The sequence below is a fragment of the Mauremys mutica genome, chromosome 7, assembly GCF_020497125.1.
Source record: "Mauremys mutica isolate MM-2020 ecotype Southern chromosome 7, ASM2049712v1, whole genome shotgun sequence".
Taxonomy (NCBI): Eukaryota; Metazoa; Chordata; order Testudines; family Geoemydidae; genus Mauremys; species Mauremys mutica.
Genome location: NC_059078.1, coordinates 111,468,083 through 111,488,993, shown reverse-complemented (window position 1 = coordinate 111,488,993; position 20,911 = coordinate 111,468,083). Strand labels below are relative to the sequence as shown.

Genomic DNA, 20,911 nt, shown 5'->3' with positions numbered 1-20,911 from the left:
GAAACCGGTTTAAAGAGCCCTTTATATCGATATAAACGGCCTCTTAGTGTGTAAGGGTGTGGCGTTAAATCGGTTTAACGCTCCTAAAACCGGTTTAAACGCGTAGTGTAGACCAGGCCTGAGTCTGAACCCTGCAGAAGATGGTCCTGACAGAAAGACTCTGGCCCTCGGGATGGCATCAGCAGGTCCTCATACTAAGCCTGCATTCATTGGCCAGGATTTTAAAAAATCAAAATGATTATAAAATAAAAAATTATACATAAGTATGTAATGTTATTAATTTACATTACATATAATTTTAAAATAATTTACCAGATTTCTCAGATTTGATAAACACAGCAAAAATATCGGGTTTTGGGTTGAAACCTGGAATTCCAAGTATCAGACAAAGTGACATTTTTCAGATGAGTTAACAACATCCCCCCACCCACACAATGTGTATTAACGTTATAAGGACTGCATAGGAAATCTCATATTTGTGTCTTGACCATGTTGTACTGTTTGGAGTGAAGATCTGATTGCACAAATCACCATCAATGCAAAGTAAAATGAGCGATATACTTGAGCTCTGAGAAAGTACCTATATGCAACTATAAACACATATAGAGCAATATATAGTTCTCAGTTGTGCGGTGCTCTTTTCAGGGTCTGATAATAGATACATACTGTTACATACTGCAGTGCTTCTGGTATTATTCCTATGTATTCATTTGTAAACTGCAGAACATTTGGTTGCCTGGGTCAGGTAATTAATTTTTAAAACTTCCTTTTGGAAATAGTAAAGACCAATTGAAGTGACTAGTTGTGCCTCTCGCTATATCTGAAAAGTAATACCTCTAGATTTTATCTATTCATAGTAGAATAGGCAATTAGTTGTATCAAGGTATTAGGTAAGCAGCTGTTTTAATTTTACTAGTTAGGACAAAAATGAGTAATTTCAAAGAAAAGCTGCATTTGAGTTGATACACATGCCACCTAAACAATGTTGTCCTTTGACTTCTGTGTCCTGGCTGTACACATTAGGAAACAATTGTCTTGGTTGTTCAGAAAGAGAAACACTGAAGACCACAATCATCTAGCTACTAATTATTTATAATCATTCAAAGCAAACAGGAAATCACTTTATTTTTTGTATTGAAATGTCAAGCAGACTGGCTGAAAAGCAGTTACAAATACAATAAACTCAACATGCAGGCAAGTCTTTCCTTTACATTTGCTGAAGTCTTTTGATGTTGGAAATTAATATGCTTCCCAGCTAATTCTAATTAAAATTAAATATTCTATTAGTATTTGCCATCATTTTGCATTTTCTTGACTTTTCTGTTCATTTAGAAACCACATAGATTTTTAAAAAGTTAACCTAGCATTTGGGGAGTAATTCTTTCCAGCTTTTACTGACACTGAAAAAAAAAGTAATGTTTAAATATTTTTTCCTAAATTCAGAACTTCTAATTACAGTAGTTCTCAATGACATGACATTATACTAAATTAAAAATGACTACTGGTGAAATCCCTGCCCCGCTGAAGTCCACGACAAAACTCCCATTGATTTCACCCTAGGTATTTTTTAGCATTTCCAAAACAAGAGTAGAGTGAGCGGTGCTGACGAATACTGTATTAATAATCTCCTTTGAAATAACAGAAAAGAAAAAATAAATCAGATCTCAGTCTTTTAGATTGGATGAACTAAGTGGTCAAGTTTAACAGAAAGAATACAAAAGTACACATAGCCATAGCATTGCAATTGAAATGAAATTCGGAGAGCGGTGACACCTATTCTGTGTTCATCTAGGAAATGGACAAGTACATTCTCTTGTCAAACTAAACAGGGCAACATCAAGCCTGACAGTCCTCAAATTTTAATTGGTTAAATATCCCATATTTCTTTAATTGTATATCTGGTTGAAGCATCTTTCCAAGAATTGTAACATTCTTTAATAAAAAAACCAAACTAATATATCTATCTGAGGCATTAAGAATGGGAGCAAAAGCACTCAGCATTACCCTAGCTCTTCTCCCTTTGAAATTAATGCAAGCTTTAACTGATGACTTCAAGGGGAGTAGAGCTAGGCCAACAGTGAGTGCTTTGGAAAAGCCTATCCTAAGTTTGAGCATCATCTCTGTACCCTTCGGTGCCTCCGTTAATTGAGTGCACAGCAAGAGCTCTGCTCTTCAAAAGAATAACCCCAGAATAACCCCAAAAGAATAACCCCATACTAAGCACCCTTTCATACTAAGGGGGCTTAGTATGAAATGCGCAAGTGTCCGCAAACTGAAATAAACCTGGTAAGTCTGAAGCCTACCATGCATAGTGTTGCATTTTAATACCAAAACCCCTGGGAGCTGCTGCCCTTCTGATCAATTTGTATAAATGTATATTACATTAAAAGTTATTTTTGGATATTACTACATTTCAATATTATATTTTAATTTGTGTTGTCACTGTGCATCACTCAAAGAAGCATTAACACAGTGTAAGAAGAGTATTTCCTCTTTAGAAAGAAATCAACTGTTTAGGCCACATTGAAAAACAAGACTGTAGGTATTTCTTCTGTGAAAATACCATCAGTTGAATCATGGATAAACTATGTGAATTACAGCATATGGAAACTACCTCTGAATTCTAACTGCTTGACCATCATACTTCTGATGTGATGCTAACACCCATAATCATTTCTTTATTGCCACTTGACTTGGACTAGACCAATGCAGTAACCATGTTGAGAAAATACAAGAGTTCTCAAAAATATTCTTGAACTTGAATTTGAAACCAATATTATGATCATCATAAATGGGGGAGTAGAATGGAAGAAAAAATGTCGTCTTGAATGTCATTGCTTGGACCTCAATTAGTTATTCTTGTTCCATTTCCAATTAATTATCATTAGTGCCGAAGTTTGTACATGGCTCCTATTTAAAATTAAATCAAAGTTCCTGAAGGATTGAAGATGGTTTTTAAATCCACAGGTTATGTACATTAGAGTGTAAGCACCTAAAGATACTTTTTTTCCAACAGGAATCACTTTCTTGAAAGGCTAATATGTAACTTCAAACTGATTCAGTTTAAGTACTGATTCCTTTAGCAAAAACATTAACAAAACTCCAAATGTGTGGAGTTTTATGATATTGCAATCTATTGATGAACTATCTAAAAACTGGGTTCTATCAGCTGATACGGACACAAAGATAGCAGAAGGGCACACATAATATTCAAATATATGAGATAATATAGTGCTTATAATAAAGCAACATAACCTCTTGAATTTTTAAACTAGTACAAATATTTAGTCAAAAATAAAATGAAATGTGTCATCCTATGAGTGGCTGCAGTGTAAATGAAAGCCAGGGATGCTAACACTGTTAGCTATAAGGCATACAGAATAGGTAGGTGCTGTGCAAGCTTCCCCACACAATTCTTCAAATGAACCTCAGTGCGGAATAGCAGTGGTACTTCACGTCAAGGCCTGGGTGTTTTTTGAGTATGGTTTTGTAATATGTATACATGAGCATGAGCTAACTACCAAACTCATTTACACATGTGATCCACATTCCGATATGAACCCTTTTCAAAAGTATAAGGCTAGCATATTTACTCACTGTACCACTTAGCGGTATCTCTTTGGTAATTTTATAACGGTTTTATCTCTAAAGGGGAAAGCTTTCCAAAACTTTATCACCCTTTTCATTGAGAAATCAATCTAATTTCCAAGTTCAGTGTGAGCTCCGTCACTGTAATACACATTATTTAAAAATAACAAAATGGTTCCAGTGAAATTATGAGCCCCTGTATATATTTACATTACATGGTAATAAACTGTATGATATAATAGTGCAGCATTCTGTATTAAGTAACTGCACACTTCAAGTCTCTTGCAATAGTTCATGTACAAACCTAAGAGTTACACACATTTCACTACAACTTCCACAATTTTTATCACAGATTTCCAGGGAGCCATATGAGAGATTTTCTAATAGATGTATTGTTCATCTGGGGGAGAGTTACAGTTAACCTTTGCCTCTACAGAAACAAATAATAAATTGGTATTCAGTTCACTTGGGTACTTTAAGGTATTCAGAATGCAAAGAAAGGCCAAAAGTACCTAATTTTAAAAAATTCCTGCAAGCAAGTGTAGCTAAGACACTCTACATATTGCTGAAGCCTTGCTGTAAATCATTTGAAGTGTTAACGGATTTTGCTTGTAAGTATACTAGCATATATTCACAATAGCCTATTACAGATACCTATATTTTATACTTCTCTATTTTAATAGTCCTACAGAACTGTATTATTTATCATCCAACAGCAGTGCAATAAAATATACTGGCACAGAAGAGCCATTTAATAACTCTTCAACTTCTAAACAACAACATCCTTTCTGAACATGTCTGTCCCACCAAACTTGCATACTGCTGAACGCTGGCTTCATCGCTTGGCCCCTTCCGTCTTTTCTTATACATGCAGTAAGGCATTACAGTTCTCTTGTGAAGAACCCGAACTCGGCCCAGCTCTTTAATACAACCTTCATCAACTGCAAAAAGAAAAAAACACAAATTAATAAACATATTGTCCTTGTTAGTATGCATTTCCTCACCTTCTTGTCTTTGATTAAGAAAAGGTAATGTACCTATGTGCTCTCTTTAGTACTAAAGAATAAGATAACTTTGTTTTGAGCTGATCTAGATGCATGGTTTCTGGTGTCATGTAAATCATAAGTTGAAAAGCACGTATCCATGATGAGTGAAAATAAATCATACATTTCCCCAACTGAAGTAGTTAGGTATGCTGTTTCTAACACACATAAAAAGCTATATTTAAATTTGTGTTCAGGGGAGATCCGTGCCAGAAGCAATACTCTATTTGAAACTATTTTCCAATATAATTGACCAAAACGGGCTTCCCACAGTTGCCATAGAGCAGTGTTGTTTTTGACAACTACACTGTTTCCAAATGTTATTGCTATAGCACGGGATCCCTGTTTCGCTGGCTGAGAAAGGTGCTCACATAATTCTTTCTGGGGTATAAACAAGGCAACAAAATTTCTTCCCAAACTGAGTACAGCTTTATCCCCGACCAACTCCTAATCACTCTTGCACTCTTCCATGAATACCAATCAGCTGGGTTCAGTAGTGGAATGAGGTCCAGCATGTGTCCTTTATTACATAACCCTTCCCAGTCTCATACCATTGTCCTGAGACCCAATAAACAGGGTTGACAGCATTGGCCTGTCAAATTTCCCTAGGCTTTCAGGACCCAAACAGGCAGCAAGCCTCATCCATAGTTGCATTTTATTAACCTAATGTACGATACCACTCTGATTTATTCTAACAAGCACCATGCAAGAGTATTGTGCTGAGAACGTTAAAACTTCGTTTGTTTGCATTCAGTTCTTGCTGCTATTGCTGAATTCTCATTTGTGTAGGTGTTTACATCTCAGGCAAAAGGGTTCTAGAGTAACTGGGAAACAAAGTTTTAACTTAAGCAAGAGAACAACTAGCCATGTGCCTAAAGCAGCTGCATGATACATCAATAAGGTTTTTACAAAGTGTTGTTTAAAGAAAACACTGACTTTGCTGAACACTAGGTTTACATGGCCATTAATATAAAAATCAGCATAAAAGCTACTTTTGGAAAGTAGAACTATTTGAATGCTAAGTGAAAACAGAGCAAAAAGACATTCATTACAGTGTAAGTATATAAGACATAAGCTGTGCGAAGAGTACCAAATATTTTTGTGGGCTCAGAAGATACTTTGGCTACAAAGTTCGTATGGGCAGGTATAAAGCCATTTCATGATCCATGTATATATATTCAAATTTTCTAACAATCTGTTTAATATTTCAAATTTACTCATGTCTAAAAATTGTGCTTCATTACAACTAAAGCTGCCACCCCAATGTAACAAAATCCATTTCCCAGTGGGTGTAAGATTTAAGACCCCGCTCAAATGAATCTTGCTGGAGTCCATTCTACACCATTTCCCTTTGCACTATGAATTATAAACAACTGGGATGATGTCTTCTGCTGATTCAATCAAACCACCAATGTGGAAATCCTAATAATTCTAATAGTTACTTTATGGGTAAACAGTTTTAATTAAAAAAAGGAAAAAATATAGGCTTCCAAAACTGAGATTGATATTTTTCTAATGGGTTTTCCAAAGAGAACATATGAACGGCCATACTGGGTCAGACCAATGGTCCATCTAGCCCAGTATCCTGTCTGCCGACAGTGGCCAATGCCAGTTGCCCCAGAGGGAGAGAACCTAACAGGTAATGATCAAGTGATCTCTTTCCTGCCATCCATCCCCACCCTCTGACAAACAGAGGCTAGGAACACCATTCCTTACCCATCCTGGCTAATAGCCATTAAAGGGAAACAAGACGACTTTTTATCAATACATTAGAAGCAAGAGGAAGACCAAGGACAGGGTAGGCCCACTGCTCAGTGAGGAGGGAGAAACAGTAACAGGAAGCTTGGAAATGGCAGAGATGCTTAATGACTTCTTTGTTTTGGTCTTCACCGAGAAGTCTGAAGTAATGCCTAACATAATGAATGCTAATGGGTAGGGGGTAGGTTTAGAAGATAAAATAAAAAAAGAACAAGTTAAAAATCACTTAGAAAAGTTAGATGCCTGTAAGTCACCAGGGCCTGATGAAATGCATCCTAGAATACTCAAGGAGCTAATAGAGGAGGTATCTGAGCCTCTAGCTATTATCTTTGGAAAATCATGGGAGACGAGAGAGATTCCAGAAGATTGGAAAAGGGCAAACATAGTGCCCATCTATAAAAAGGGAAATAAAAACAACCCAGGAAACTACAGACCAGTTAACTTAACTTCTGTGCCAGGGAAGATAATGGAGCAAGTAATTAAGGAAATCATCTGCAAACACTTGGAAGGTGATAAGGTGATAGGGAATAGCCAGCATGGATTTGTAAAGAACAAATCGTGTCAAACCAATCTGATAGCTTTCTTTGATAGGATAACGAGTCTTGTGGATAAGGGAGAAGCGGTGGATGTGGTATACCTAGACTTTAGTAAGGCATTTGATACGGTCTCGCATGATATTCTTATCGATAAACTAGGCAAATACAATTTAGATGGGGCTACTATAAGGTGGGTGCATAACTGGCTGGATAACCGTACTCAGAGAGTAGTTATTAATGGTTCTCAATCCTGCTGGAAAGGTATAACCAGTGGGGTTCCACAGGGGTCTGTTTTGGGATCGGCTCTGTTCAATATCTTCATCAATGACTTAGATATTGGCATAGAAAGTACGCTTATTAAGTCTGCAGATGATACCAAACTGGGAGGGATTGCAACAGCTTTGGAGGACAGGGTCATAATTCAAAATGATCTGGACAAATTGGAGAAATGGTCTGAGGTAAACAGGATGAAGTTTAACAAAGACAAATGCAAAGTGCTCCACTTAGGAAGGAAAAATCAGTTTCACACATACAAAATGGGAAGAGACTGTCTAGGAAGGAGTACGGCAGAAAGGGATCTAGGGGTTATAGTGGACCACAAGCTAAATATGAGTCAACAGTGTGATGCTGTTGCAAAAAAAGCAAACATGATTCTGGGATGCATTAACAGGTGTGTTGTGAGCAAGACACGAGAAGTCATTCTTCTGCTCTGCTCATCGCTGGTTAGGCCTCAACTGGAGTATTGTGTCCAGTTCTGGGCACCACATTTCAAGAAAGATGTGGAGAAATTGGAGAGGGTCCAGAGAAGAGCAACAAGAATGATTAAAAGTCTTGAGGCCATGACTTATGAAGGAAGGCTGAAAGAATTGGGTTTGTTTAGTTTGGAAAAGAGAAGACTGAGAGGGAACATGATAGCAGTTTTCAGGTATCTAAAAGGGTATCATAAGGACGAGGGAGAAAACTTGTTCACCTTAGCCTCTAAGGATAGAACAAGAAGCAATGGGCTTAAATTACAGCAAGGGAGGTTGAGGTTAAACATTAGGAAAAAGTTCATAACTGTCAGGGTGGTTAAACACTGGAAGAAATTGCCTAGGGAGGTTGTGGAATCTCCATCTCTGGAGACATTTAAGAGTAGGTTAGATTCATGTCTATCAGGGATGGTCTAGACAGTATTTGGCCCTGCCATGAGTGCAGGCGACTGGACTCGATGACCTCTCAAGGTCCCTTCCAGTCCTAGAATCTATGAATCTATTAATGGATTTAACCTCCATTAATTTATCCAGTTCTCTTTTAAACACTTATAGTCCTAGCCTTCACAACCTCCTCAGGTAAGTAGTTCCACAAGTTGACTGTGCGCTGTGTGAAGAAGAACTTCCTTTTGTGTGTTTTAAACCTGCTGCCCATTAATTTCATTTGGTAGCCCCTAGTTCTTGTATTATGGGAATAAGTAAATAACTTTTCCTTATCTACTTTCTCCACATCACTCATGATTTTATACACCTCTATCATATCCCCCTTTAGTCTCCTCTTTTCCAGGCTGAAAAGTCCTAGCCTCTTTAATCTCTCCTCATATGGGGCCCGTTCCAAACCTCTAATCATTTTAGTTGTCCTTCTCTGAACCTTTTCTAGTGCCAGTATATCTTTGAGATGAGGAGACCACATCTGTATGCAGTATTCAAGATGTGGGCATACCATCGATTTATATAAGGACAATAATATATTCTCTGCCTTATTCTCTATCCCTTTTTAAATGATTCCTAACATCCTGTTTGCTTTTTTGACCGCCTCTACACACTGCGTGGACGTCTTCACAGAACTATCCACGATGACGCCAAGATATTTTTCCTGATTTGTTGTAGCTAAATTAGCCCCCATCATGTTGTATGTATAGTTGGGGTTATTTTTTCCAATGTGCATTACATTACATTTATCCACATTAAATTTCATTTGCCATTTTGTTGCCCAATCACTTAGTTTTGTGAGATCTTTTTGAAGTTCTTCACAGTCTGCTTTGGTCCTAACTATCTTGAGCAGTTTAGTATCATCTGCATACTTTGCCACCTCACTTTTTACCCCTTTCTCCAGATCATTTATGAATAAGTCGAATAGGATTGGTCCTGGGACAAACCCTTGGGGAACACCACTAGTTACCCCTCTCCATTCTAAGAATTTACCATTTATTTCTACCCTTTGTTCCCTGTCTTTTAACCAGTTCTCAATCCATGAAAGGACCTTCCCTTTTATCCCATGACAGCTTAATTTACGTAAGAGCCTTTGGTGAGGGACCTTGTCAAAGGCTTTCTGGAAATCTAAGTACACTATGTCCACTGGATCCCCCTTGTCCACATGTTTGTTGACCCCTTCAAAGAACTCTAATAGATTAGTAAGACACAATTTCCCTTTACAGAAGCCATGTGACTTTTGCCCAACAATTTATGTTCTTCTAGGTGTCTGACAATTTTATTCTTTACTATTGTTTCAACTAATTTACCCGGTACTGACGTTACACTTACCAGTCTGTAATTGCTGGGATCACCTCTAGAGCCCTTTTTAAATATTGGTGTTACATTAGCTATCTTCCAGTCGTTGGGTACAGAAGCCGATTTAACAGACAGGTTACAAACCCTAGTTAATAGTTCTGCAACTTCACATTTGAGTTCTTTCAGAACTCTTGGGTGAATGCCATCCGGTCCCGATGACTTGTTAATGTTAAGTTTATCAATTAATTCCAAAACCTCCTCTACTGGCACTTCAATATGTGACAGTTCTTCAGATTTGTCATCTACAAAAGCCGGCTCAGGTTTGGGAATCTCTCTAACATCCTCAGCCATGAAGACTGAAGCAAAGAATTCATTTAGTTTCTCCACAATGACTTTATCGTCTTTAAGCGCTCCTTTTGTATCTCAACCATCCAGGGGCCCCTGAAATGCATCTGAAATTCTTTACAGGCAGTTAATAGAATACTTGTAGTCTGTTCAGGTTTTATGTAATCTAGACAGATTTTCATGCTGCATCCTTTAGTCCAAGTATTGCCACACTGGTGTCTTTGGTGGTCCTTGGAGTACCTGCTGATGGTCTTGGGAGAGCTGGCTAATTACATGGTGCTGGTTTGCCTGGTTTCCAACACCTAAATTGCACAAAGGTTAAAAAATTCAATATTTTTTCCATGTAAGCAACCTCTGTAGCTGCCATAGGTAGGCTGAGTTATTATGAAAGAGAGGGGAGATGGGCGTATGTGATGGGGAATGGGAGGCTGTTCATGAGAATGTCTATTAAAACGTGACCCTCACTATGAAAAAAAGATTTAAAAACCCCTTTCAGGCCTTCTTTATGCATTACAAAGAAACAAAAGAGGTCACTAACAATGTTTTTCCTTTGAAAGTCACCACTAAAGCTTGCAGAATCAGAATTTTTCTGCTGATTGCTTGAATCTGGATATTAATACGTAAAATAGAGCTTCATTAGATTTCATCCAGTTCAGAATGACTTCATTACTTTTATCGGTTGTGGTTCCTTACATAAAGGTACAATGTCCTTCTTGAGCAGGAAAGAGTGATGTAAAAGAAGAAAAAGTACATGCTAAGATTCGCTTCTCCACTAATTATTGCTGGCACTTGCTTTAGATAAACACTGAAGTAAAAAACACTTTGTTTTGGCTTTTTCTCCCTCTTTGAAATCCATTAGGCTTTTTGATGTGTAGCCAATACCTTTTCGGTATCTTAATGGATTTGTTTTTCTACCAGTTCTTCCCACTCCTCTATACTATTTTCATTCTTTGTGAAAGTTCAAAGAGAACAAAATTTGCAAGTTCAGCCTCAGAAGGTGACACAATTAAAGTTATTTTAACTTCTTAAATAGACAAAAGTTTGTACTTACTACACATTTAGGCCAAGTATTACAACCTGAACTGGACTGGTGCCAAAACTAGTCTTCAACACAAGTTGTCTGAAGAGAGCACTTTTAGGGCTGTTCTTTACTGACTTGTTGATATTTATTACTTCTATTTAAAACTGAAACCAGATATTGTGGGCAAATGAATCTCTTGGCTTGTATTTCTCCTGGCCCCAGATTGTATGCATTACAGTAACTAAAGCTACTGCACCTTCAACTTCTCTACAGTCTTCACTGGCTCAGTTGAACTTTGTTTGGGTTGTTGAATGTGTCGTTTTATATGCTTAGCTCACTTTTACTCACTACATCAGGTCTTAGTGCATTGTCCTCTTTGGAATCAGACCATGCAACATACTTATTGCTATCAGGGTTTTAGCGTAGCTGCGGGCAAGTATTTTCTGGGGAAGAACAACGCTTCTCAAACCACGCAGTAGACCAATGCCTACTTGGACAGTGGCACCATTTTATAAGTCTTCAGAAAAATGCACCCTTACAGGGTAATCAGGGAAACTTGCAACTATCCTGAACATTGCTGAAGCAAGAATCATCCTGAGTTCAGCATCGACACAACTGCAGAGACTGTGTGTATGTGGACGTAAAAACTGTCTTAAAGTGCAATATGTTAAACTCAGATATGCATGGCCCCCTAACTTATGCTTTTAGTGATCGTATTTATGTTTTACGCTTCTAATTCAATGCCCATTCATGATTCTTACAGATGTTACATAAAGACCAGAATAATACAATCCTTCCCTATAGGTGTTCTTTTAAACACCAGAGAGATTACCTGTCTCTTGTGAGTATAATTTATCAACCCCATAAAAGAATAAAGTTATCTGATAAAAAGAACCTGCTGTGAAAGTACTTCAATGACTAAATAAATATGACAAACTGCATCTCAAAAAGAAACAGTTTTTTGAACTTTAAGTCATCACTAAACTAATCTCAGGTACGCTTTTAGGCTTTTATAAAGGGTGAATAAGAAGTTCTGTCACCACAATACCAAATCCATAAGAAACAATTTAGTCAGCTTCCAGTTGCTACTGTTCTAGTGCCAAAATCATATGAGTGTAGGAAAGTATTCACTTTATTCATTTAAATCCTCTGGAAGCCATCCTACTTAAGGTAGGATGGCTTCCAGAGGATTTAATGGAAAATAAAAACAGATTGGGCTCTGATATTGTTTAAAGAAGAAATGACCTGACAAACATAAAAATCAGAAATCTGCTGCTGCTAAATCTGAATATTAAGTGCACATTAAAGACAATTAATTGTACTTTTATAATTATTGCAAATGAGTGCCAATGTCCCTTCTCTATGTAACTGTGCTGTTACATAGGTGCAAAACAGGATGCCGCTCTCATCTCAGCTTGGAAAGAAATCTGTTGTATATTAATGTAAATGAAACAGTGTTTTTTTTTAAAGCATGAAAAAAGCCCAACAACTAATCTTGCTTCTGTGTCTTATTAAAATAGTTTTAACTAGTGTTTTCCTAGTTTCCTTCCCCAATTTTCTCATGGGTTACCATCTGCCAGACGCAGCTAAAGTAGAAAGGGCAACTCAGCAACCTTATTCATTGGATAAACTGTTATAATTAAAAAAATAAAATGAAAAGATGCTTTTTCTCACCACGCTTTCTCACAGTATATTCTCATGAACCATCCAATGACCTCTGTTTCTCCCCCCAATTCTGTGCGCTTTATTCTTCAGTATCAAAAGGCTCATAAAATTAAAGATGTTGGAGGCAGAAAAGACTTGATCAACCAGTTCACCCTCAGGACCATTCAAGGTTATTTACAGTGTATTTCCTTCCCCTCAGTCCAGTTTTTAATGTTCTGCAGAAGAGAGTTTCTATGCATATCCTGGGAAGACATCATACACCTCACTGTCAAGAAGGTTTTTTTGAAATTCACCCTAAATGCTCTTTTTCTCAATCCCATCTCTTATGCCTATTTGAATCAATGAAATCTGGTCCTGAGGATTTGTTGTTATTTTCTTAAATTATCTCAACACTTCCTCTTTCGATCCCTCAGTCTCTGGCAATGCTTTATCTTTATTACCAAAAAAGACAAGATTTAGGGCAGAGGTTCTCAACTTTTTTCTTTCTGAGGCCCCCCCAACATGCTATAAAAACTCCACGGTGTACCTGTGCCACAGTAACTGGTTTTCTGCTTATAAAAGCCAGAGCTGGTGTTAGGGCAGGGCAATTGCCAGGGGCCCCCACGAAGCTACATTGGTCAGACTTCAGCTTCAGCCCCGAGTGGCAGGGCTCAGGACCACGGACTTCAGCCCCATCCCGTGGGGCTTCGGCTTTCTGCTCTGGGGCCCAGCTAGTCTAACACTGGCCATGCTTGGAGTATCCCCTGAAATGTGCTCACAGCCACCCCAAGGGGCCCCGGGTTGAGAATCACTGATTTAGGGTAATTGTTTCTGCCATGAAGGCCACTACAACCATTTAGTAACCATTCAGCTACTCTGCTATGTTTGTATCCTCTTCCATTTCTCCTTCTACTGCCTGGTTGTACACAGACTCACTGAATCTCTTGCACGTTTCCTGTTTCTGATGTATTTAATTTTTTTTTGTCTTCAGCTAATTCTCTCTCAGCTCTTCTAATTTTCATCTTACATTACTTTTGTCATAGTTTATGTTCCTTTCTATTGTTCTCAGTTGGTCTGGATTTCTCTCTTTTTTTGTTATTGTTGTTTCTTTAAGGATACCTGTTTAACTCAATCTCTTGGACTCTCTCATTTAACAATATAATTTTATTCCTTTCCTTTCCCTTTGTTTAGGGGTATATATATTTTCTGTGACTCAATTCTGGTATGCTTAAGCAGCCTCCATGCTGAGCCTAAGGATTTTCATTTCCTCACTTTTGACTTCAGGCTCTTTTTGAATAGTTTCCCTTTTTTTTTTAAAAAAAAATCTCCTTTCTAAACTATAATGCCACAGTGCTACTTTTTGGTGCAATCCTTCCCTTGAAAACGTTGAATTTAATTATTCTGTGGTCACTATTACCTGATGGCTTGACTAAACATAGTTACTTCTTAAACCAACTCCAGTGTGTTATTTAATACAATTTGGGAAATGATTATCACTTGTATGCTCTAGAACTAACTGGTCCAAGAAACAATTTAAATTTCAAAAATACCACTACTCTAAACTTTATTCTCATGAACTACCCAAATCCTAACCCTAAACCCTAACTTTATATGCACTTAGATTAGGGTGAAGTCACCCATCATTACTGCTTTTATTAGATTTAGTTTGCTGTTGGAGCTCCCCCAAAACTACATACACAACATCTGTCTCTTAAGGGTAAACCCACTAGTAGATTTGTATTATGACAACTTTGGATTTGTATCCATGCAAATTCTCGTTACTCAGAATTATTTCATTACAGTCTATAGAACGTTTCATGTCCAATGCTACTCCCCCACCTTTAACACCCATGTCTATCCTTTCTGTATAGTACATAGCAAGGAAATATAGAATAAACACTTATTTTACTAGAATGTACAGGATCATACTCAGACTACTTTATGGTTCCATGCAGCTACACAGCAGAATCTGTACATTAGTTACATATTGAAAAAGGCAAAGGATTTAAAAATTCAACACTACAGAGGATGAGGTTTTAAGAACCTAGAGCCAACTGCGGCTGTCAGTGCAAAAAGTTGAGGCTCCTAGTTACCAGTGGAAGGATAGCTCCAAAAATGCACACAGCTTTAAAAGCCTCAATACAACTCAATATAAAACTTTGGCTACCCATATTATGGTTCTGGTTTAAAGAAACCCAAACTGGTTTATGCTTCTACTTCAAACTGGCAAACTTTAACAGAAGTATAATCCAGTGATTTAGTCTCTCACACGTTCTCATATTGATTTGCAACAATTTTCTGGAGGCTTATGCCAGAGTATAGAATAAATCAATTTAAAACTTCTTCTCCAAATGGGAAACAGACTGAAACATTTTGAATAAAAATGGGTAATTTTATAGCAAAGTACATATCAACTAACTTTTTAACAGGATACCCTGATCTTAAGTTTTCTTTTCTTCTTTCAAGTAATTTATCCAGAACAAGTCACAAAGCATGAATGGAAATATTTCTGAAAGCTCAGCAAAATTTGGGAAAATTGCTATGTTCAGGCTTCCAAGAAATAATATGCGGTCGGTCAATCACTAAAGTCTCTAAGCTAAAAGCTTATATGGAAATTTTGTTGAATAAAGTTAATTTAAAAACATTTTCCCTCTCCACTTTTTTTCAAACACACAAAGTAATTTACGTACTAGTCATCTGCTGATTTTTATTTTTTAAACCAAAATTGCTTGACATAGCTGAATTACATACACTTTATTTATGTCTCCTATTTATCACACAGTCCTAGCTGCCATGCAAAAAACTACAATCATCATTAAATTAGGATTATGCTAAAACCACTAGATTTCAAAAGAGATTTCTACACATTTCACTGTAGACCAGTTAAAGCTGAAGCCACGCAATACCTATAAACTATGATCAATGCATTTTAGTGTTTGTGACCATTCCAGGTTAGAATAAACTAATTTTTATGGATACTGGGATTGCACCTCCCCCCTAGTGTGAAAGGGCAGAATGAAAATTTTGGGTGCCTTAGCCATCCATTTCTATATCTTAATATGTTTGAATTTCTTTAAGTTTAACTGTGAATTTCCTGGGAATGCTTGTTTCTGAGATAATCATAACACCCTTGTAATGGTTTGTACCCTTAAATTACTGGTATGCACTTGCAACCTTAACTTCAGTTTTTGTCTGGGCATTTCCTTATCTTTAAAAAGTTATTGAAATCTCATACATGAGCAATAACTACACAAGTCAAAGAGAATGCTACCAGCTGATATTTTTAATCATTTGCTGATTTGTAGTATCTAGCTGTCGTTATGGACTAATGGCTTGCCAAATATCAATGAAAAAGAAACCAGCAGTACGGCTGGCCCAGAGGCCCCGTGGTTAGTGTTCTGTCTTGCTAGAAGAGATATTGATTAGATTTCCTGGCCTGGATACTCATTCTCTAGTCAAAAGGTATGAGAACTGTTGAGACAGCCAGCTCAGATACTGGAGTGAGGGCCTTAAGTTGCTCCACAGCAAACACCGAGTGATCACTTAACAGTAGCAATAGTGTTCTCCAAAAAACAAACAATCTCAATCAGCCCTCATTCTAGGGAATGTTTCCGCAATATGGCAGCTGGTAAGGGACTTTAGCGGGAGTGGAGGTGTATGGAGAGAGTAGCCTTTATTTGATTACTGCAGTTTAAACCAGTGTTTCTTCAACTTTGTTTTTTTCCTCACAAGGCAACTGAAAAATACTCTCAAATTTGTAAAGAAAACTGGAAAGCAAAACTTACAAATTATGCCTTGAGATTTTGACAGCCCTAACTGTAGCGCATAAACATTAATATTATGCTAACTTTGGCAATAATCTCACTTACTCAGTAAACTAGTGAAAGACAGTGTTATAAAACAAAGTATTTTGCCATTCTATTCATACAAAGAACGAGGTGAACATCGAGAGTGTCTCACAACTGCAGGTTCTCAGAGCTTAAGCTTTGGCTTTCCTTTTTTAAAATTCTTGTGGGAATTTATTTTTTTACTTATTATTCCTATAAAGATTTTGAGCAGCTAGAGCCCAAATCTTTCTGTTCTCTGAAATTATTCCTGAATCTAATCCAAAGTTTTTTTTTAATTTTCTTAATTATGACCTGATATCAGCTGAACAAGCAGATTTCCCTGGTTTCTTAAAGGGAGTTAGAGAATTTTACGTTAGATTTTGTGTTTACATGTTTCTGGCAGTAACGGGGGAAAGGGACTTTTGGAAGCACACAGAAAGATTAAGAAAATGTAGACAGTTGTACAAATGCACAGTTGCAACTATAAACATGCTTTAGATCAGCACCACAACATGAAAAGCTTAATGGTTCAAAACTTCTTTGCAGCACATTTTTTAAATCTTAATCAGCTTTTCAAGTTTGGGTTGTTGGGTTCAAACAGTTTTGATGAAAAAAGACTAGCGAAGACAGTCACAACACAGTCCCTGAAAGTCATTGTTTTCAATATGTGGCAGAAATTAGCAGAAATAAGAGGAGGAGTATGGGAAGATGTGTTACAAAAATGTGGCCAGTTACAAAGAACCTGTTAAGAGGCTAAAGGCCTATCAAGGCAGAACTGAGGGGCGCTGGCAGTACCTGAGGAAGCTATCACTGAAGGGTACACCTTTTGCCTGATTCTTCTCTCTCATTTAATGGACTGCTGATGAACACCAATTCTCAAATTATGCAAGAAACAAAAGAACAAGCTAAGAGCTCATCTTTTAAGTACATAAAATTCTGAATGACAGGAAAACAAAAAAGTAAAAATAGCCAAAAAAAATTTAAGTGTCAGTTTTATTGCCATTTATTACTTTTTAAAACAGAAAAGAAATTGGACAACTGCCAATTTTTTTTTTAAAAGTCACTAATTAGGAAAATATTCCTCATATTTTTCTGGACTGGATACATTTAGAGAGTCACCATAAAATCTTATTTGGTTATGTTTTTTCTAATGAAGAAAGAAACATGATATCCCAGCTAAACTCTGATATGAGGCTGTCTCTGATCATAACTCCGAGCTTCCTTAAACCCCACTATAAAACCCCTATACCAGGCAAAATATTTGGCCATCAAGACCATTTTCCCAATAAGATTGCTTATGTTTCTTTAACTGCTGTCATCTGGTTTGAGACACATGTTTAAGGTATCAAGAGGACATTAAACACACAGGTTCACTAGTGATTTCGTAGCACAGATGAATATATAACAGTAGGAAGCACTGATGCACTCCAAAAGGTAAACATTGCATTTCTAAATATAGGTAAATTCACAGATTCATACATTCCAAGGCCAGAAGGGACCATTGTGATCATCTAGTCTGACCTCCTGTATCACACAGGTCATAGAACTTCCCCAAATAATTCCTACAGGGCATCTTTTAGAAAAACATCCAATCTTGATTTTAAAATGGTCAGTGATGGAGAATCCACCATGACCTTTGGTAAATTGTTCTAATGGCTAATTACCCTCATGTATGCCTTATTTCCAGTCTGAATTTGCCTAGCTTCAACTTCCAAAGATCAGATAGATGCACATTATTTTCTACATGTAGAAATGTCTGTGCAACTCTGAGATAGGTGCTTGAATTGACAGGAGTAAATCCATTTGGAAGTGCTACCTCTCTAAAAATACTGCTTAGTCTCTAGTTTCAGTCCAAGAACTCACATTTCATATATCGTTTACTGCAGTTTAGATCTTATGGCTGTTGGTACAACGCAAAAACCTAAACTTACTCCCCCCGCCCCAAATATAAAAAAAAATTTGAAACAAAAACTTACTTCACTGGATTCAGAACACCCCATTGCGCGCGGGAGGGGGAGGGGGGGGAGAGAATCCTAATAACTGAACACAAAGGAAACATTACAGTTGCATGCACAACCTTAACTTTGTCCCCAGGTCAGCTCTAATCTATGCCCAGGGCCGAAAGAGCCCTTTCACCAGTGAGGGATCACTGGGGCATAATAATATTCTGTCGAATACCAGTTTCCATGTTTCATTTGCTAGCTATTGGGTGAGAATGGGGGAGTCTTGTTGGAGCCACTGGGTGGCTCTATGCCATTCAAAGCTTCCTGTAACCAGTGAGTATCCTCAAGTTGCCAGTTATACTGTTTTTAGGGCTTCTTTGTGCTGCTTAACCTGTGCAAAACAACCTTATCATACTAGAGGATCTAGCTCCATATTTAGTAACTTAGAGAAAATAACTGAAGAATTAATGGTCATATAATGCAGTGTATCACTCCATATTTTAAAATCAGTGTGGGAGGCACAAAAATGTGCCATTAACAATAAAAGTTGGATCTCTGTGACTGGCAGCTTTTGAGGCTGCTTTTAAAGAAATTACCATATAAAAGAGACTATAAACCAGTTTCCACTTTGCTTTGAAACTCACTAGTCATAAATGCTAATTTTGTATTTAATTTCAAGGATTTCTAGTGTGTTAAACCTGCAAAGAAGCAGAATGTACAATGTGTCAGGATGAGAGTTGCCTTATACTGCCAACATTAAAAATGATGCCTTAAAAAATAAAATAAAAAAGGTGTGGTAACTTGCAGGAAGCTAAAATATCTAAAAATTTCAATTCAAATACAAATTTAGTTTATAAATGTTGTAAGTGCTTCATATCATGTGATCTTTGAGAGCTCAGAGCAAAATGAAACTAATTGTATACTATCACCTTTTCAAATTTTACAGCTGAGATCTGTAATGATAAACTAAATTAAAGATGTACAGACCAATGTTAATGGACTTACAGTTTGCTAGCTAGCAAGTTTAAAGTATGACATATCTGACTTTGAATTTTATTTTAATTTGCTTTTTATTGATTGTAAAGCATGTTTTCTTTTGTGTCAGCTGCTAGATACAGGAAGTCTTTCAAAAAATAGAATAGTATAAACTATTAGTAGAAAGATACAGTACACAATTCAGACAAGCTGGACACACGAATATTAATATTTACGCAAAACAATAAGTTAGTTTTTTTGTCTCAAATTGTGTCTCAAACTCATTCATCAAGAAAAATGAATGTCCAGCATCCCTCATGATATAAAAACTACTACTTCAGACCGAACTAAAAGCACAGCTAAAAGGAAGCATTAGCTAACATAAACACCTCACCAGGGAAAAAAAAGTTTTTAATTAAAACCAGCAAGAACAAGTCACAAAGGAAGTACAGTAAAACGTTCAGGATGGTCTGACTCAGCCAAGTCTTTGCAGTTCACTTACTCTAGCAGAAAAGAAGCTGGTAATCTCTGAAATCACTATTCAAAAGGCAAACTTTCTGTCTTAAGAGGAAAAATGCATCTTATCTCAACATCATCTGTGATTGTTTAACAAATTAAGACAAAAGAATTACAGTACTGCAAGCACAACTTATTAAACCTTAAAATGGATGGGTAGAGAGAGGAAAATGCAATAAATATTATACACATCTTATAAAATTGTCTGGCTGAAATCATATCACTGATTTTTTATTTAGAATTAAAACTTTAGTAACCACAAGACAAAACACTTGACAAATAGTCAAAATTTGATAAACCAGACTTGCCTTAACAGAAACTTTAAACAATTGTATTCTGACTCTTATTATTTGAATACTAAAGACGAATGGAAAGATATTCTTGGAAATGTCTTTGGAAGATATTTTCTGTATACCAACAAAGTAAGTTAATAAAGATCCTTTCAGCTTTCAGCTGTTACTTGCAGCAATCTGAAAAAGACTTATGTACCAGTAAATGGAGTTCTTGGAATACACTGCCTATGCAGATCTACACTAAAAGGAGTTGTATGGCATGGCCCACAATTCTGGAATCCTTCTAAAGCCATTTAACCGTTAAGGTGAACATAAAACAATACAGGAATATGAAGTTGAAACAACATTTATAACTGTCACTACAATCATACTAATCATTTAATCTAGCTATTATGCTATGAAGAGTGGGGAAGGAGAAATGGCCAGTGAAGAGCTGTAGAAGTATTTAAACAACACTGGTTACCAAAAGTAACCTTCCTTTTTCCCACATGAAATTGCTTCTGAAGGGCTCCACTGCTGAAGATTAGCAATACCCATGGGAACTGTTGATTAAATAAAGACTGAAGGACTGCCAGCTGAAATTAGTATCTGATTTAGCTCCAAAGTGAAGAGACTAAGGCTAAATAAAAGTTTGACTTGAGCTCTAAGTGGTAGTGTCACATCCGTGTCTCTCTGGTGCTGGAAATCATATCAGCTAATAGTAGGCCTCTTCAACTATGCAGACTTCTTCAACTTTAGACTTTTCTCCAAAGGCCATGGAGTTGTGAAAGGAGTCCCCAAAGTATCTGGAGTGCTTTTTCCTTGGACTGCACTAATTCGAATGACTAAGCTCATATTAAGCACACTTTAATCGCCTGGAAACCATTGCTGTCAATAAAAGGAGAAAGAAATTGCACCTAGACTTAGAGCACTTTGAGGCCTCTTCTTCGGAGTCTCTCGGTA

At 37.0% G+C, this 20,911-nt stretch overlaps 1 protein-coding gene across 9 annotated transcripts in view; it reads right to left on the bottom strand.

Moving 5' to 3' along the window:
- Nucleotides 1-1,099: 1,099 nt before the first annotated feature.
- ATE1 (arginyltransferase 1) overlaps nucleotides 1,100-20,911 on the bottom strand; it is a 174,884-nt gene continuing 155,072 nt past the window's right edge. For all 9 annotated transcript variants that reach the window (XM_045024770.1, XM_045024769.1, XM_045024765.1 and 6 more), the window contains one exon: nucleotides 1,100-4,529. In XM_045024770.1, the coding sequence (XP_044880705.1) occupies nucleotides 4,351-4,529 (179 nt within the window). In that variant the 3' untranslated portion in view covers nucleotides 1,100-4,350. The remainder of the gene's footprint in view (nucleotides 4,530-20,911) is intronic.